Here is a 2,529-nt window from a genome sequence, read left to right as displayed (position 1 = left end):
GAAGGAGGATCCGTTCCCCCAAGTCCATGCAACACTGATGATTTTTGCTGACGTTGAGAGCAAGAGTCGACTGAAGTTGGTGAACAGGGAGGTGAACATGGCCACCCCTACCAACCCCAAGTTCCTCAAATGGTCTCAGACTGCGATCACCTTTGACCAGTCGGATCATCCAGCACACGTACCCACCCTAGGGAGACAGGCTCTGGTCCTCGACCCGGTGGTGGAGGGAGTCAAACTGCGCAAAGTCCTCATGGACGGCGGCAGTGGCTTGAACATCATGTACGCCGACACTCTCAAGGGGATGGGCATTCCGATGTCCAAACTCAGCGAGAGAAGCATGCAGTTCCATGGAGTCGTCCCTGGACAAAAGGCCAAGTCTCTCGGCCAGATCGCGTTGGACGTCGTTTTCGGCTCCGACAAGAACTTCCGCAAGGAAAAGCTGACGTTCGAGGTGGTAGACTTCCAGAGTGCTTACCATGCAATTCTAGGCCGCCCGGCGTATGCGCGTTTCATGGCCCGTCCATGTTACGTATACCTGAAGCTGAAGATGCCAGGCCCGAAAGGTGTGATCACCATCACTGGCAATCGACAGCGAGCCGAAGAGTGTCTGCAGCAGGGATCAAGAATCGCCGACCAGCAGATGGCCGTCCTCGAGCTTGACGAGTACAAGAAAACAGTCGACCCCGCTGATTTGATGCGTTCGAAGAAACCAGCTTCGGAGTCCGCATTTCAGTCGGCGGGAGAGACGAAGAAGGTCAACATCCACCCGACGGACGACACTGCTGCCCCGACGAACATCTCCACCACCCTCGATCCTAAATAGGAAGCCGAGCTCACCCAATTTCCTCCGTGAGAACTGGGACATCTTCGCATGGAAACCCTCTGACATGCCAGGTGTACCCAGGGAGTTGGCTGAGCACCGACTGCATGTGGATCCCACCGCTTGGCCTGTCCGAGAATGCCTGCGTCGGTCCGCCGCGCACAAGAGGAAGGCAATCGGAGAAGAGGTGGCCAAGCTGTTGGCAGCCAACTTCATTCGCGAGGTTCACCACTCCGAGTGGCTCGCCAATGTTGTCATGGTGCCCAAGAAGGACAAGTCGCTCCGAATGTGCATCGACTTCAAGCATCTCAATAAGGTCTGCCCGAAAGACCATTTTCCGCTCCCCCGCATCGATCAAATTGTCGATTCGAATGCGGGTTGCGAGCGTTTGTCATTTCTTGATGCCTACTCGGGCTATCATCAAATCCGTCTGTATGGCCCCGATGAATTAAAAACAGCCTTCATCACCCCATTCGGGTGCTTCTGCTACATCACTATGCCATTCGGTTTGAAGAATCCAGGAGCTACCTTTATGTGCATGATCCAAAAATGCCTCCTCGACCAAATCGGTCGGAATGTGGAGGCGTATATGGATGATATCGTAGTCAAGTCACGCAAAGGTTCCGACCTGCTGACCGACTTGGCAGAAACATTCGCCAACCTTCGTAGGTACGATATCAAGCTCAATCCCGCCAAGTGTTCATTCGGTGTTTCCAGCGGAAAGTTACTCGGTTTCTTTGTTTTCGAACGAGGGATCGATGTCAACCCCGAAAAGATCGGAACCATCGCCCGAATGGAGAGGCCGGTCAGAATACACGATGTTCAACGGCTCACAGGTTGCCTAGCGGCTTTGAGCAGGTTTATGAGTCGACTCGGCGAGAAAGCACTTCCTCTGTACCGGCTCATGAAGAAATCAGATACTTTCGAGTGGACAGATGAATCCCAAGTTGCATTCGACGACCTCAAAGTCCTACTTTCCACCCAGCCGGTTCTTACTGCTCCGCTCAGTAAAGAGCCCCTTCTTATGTATATCGCGGCTACAAATCAAGTCTTCAGCACTGTTCTTACAGTCGAACGAGAAGAAGAAGACAAAGCATACAAAGTTCAGCGGCCAGTGTATTACGTCTCCGAAGTCCTAACTCCTTCCAAGCAGAGGTATCCCCACTATCAAAAACTTATCTACGGGATTTACATGACTGCGAAGAAGGTGGCCCATTATTTCCAAGACCACTCGGTGTCTGTCGTTTCTGATGCTCCGTTGTCGGAAATCCTCCACAATCGGGACGCGTCAGGCCAAGTGGCGAAGTGGGCAATGGAGATGTTGTACTGCGATATCAAGTTCGAGGCCAAGAAAGCTATAAAGTCTCAAGCTCTGGCTGACTTCATAGCAGAATGGGTAGAACAACAGTAACCGACCCACATCTACTCGGCTCATTGGACAATGTTCTTCGATGGGTCCAAGATGTTGAATGGCTCCGGCGCTGGCGTTGTGATCGTATCACCAAAGGGCGACAAACTCAAGTATGTGCTGCAGATACACTTTGATTCCTCCAACAATGATGCAGAGTATGAAGCTCTACTTTATGGATTGCGCATGGCCATTGCACTCGGCGTCCGTCGCCTGATGGTCTATGGCGATTCGGATTTGGTGGTTAATCAAGTGATGAAAGAGTGGGACGTCAGGAACCCCACCATGACCGCATACTGCA

General features: G+C 52.3%; 1 protein-coding gene across 1 annotated transcript; it reads left to right on the top strand.

The window, feature by feature from the left end:
- Positions 1 to 250: 250 nt before the first annotated feature.
- Positions 251 to 574, top strand: LOC123450954 (the record flags this gene model as incomplete). The annotated part of the gene is made up of 1 exon (XM_045127969.1): positions 251 to 574. A coding segment is annotated over exon 1 (324 nt), but the record flags the coding sequence as incomplete, so codon positions are not given.
- Between the last annotated feature and the right edge of the window lie 1,955 nt (positions 575 to 2,529).

Source organism: Hordeum vulgare, chromosome 4H (assembly GCF_904849725.1).
Source record: "Hordeum vulgare subsp. vulgare chromosome 4H, MorexV3_pseudomolecules_assembly, whole genome shotgun sequence".
NCBI classification, from domain to species: Eukaryota; Viridiplantae; Streptophyta; class Magnoliopsida; order Poales; family Poaceae; genus Hordeum; species Hordeum vulgare.
This window is presented reverse-complemented; position numbering and strand designations above follow the sequence as displayed.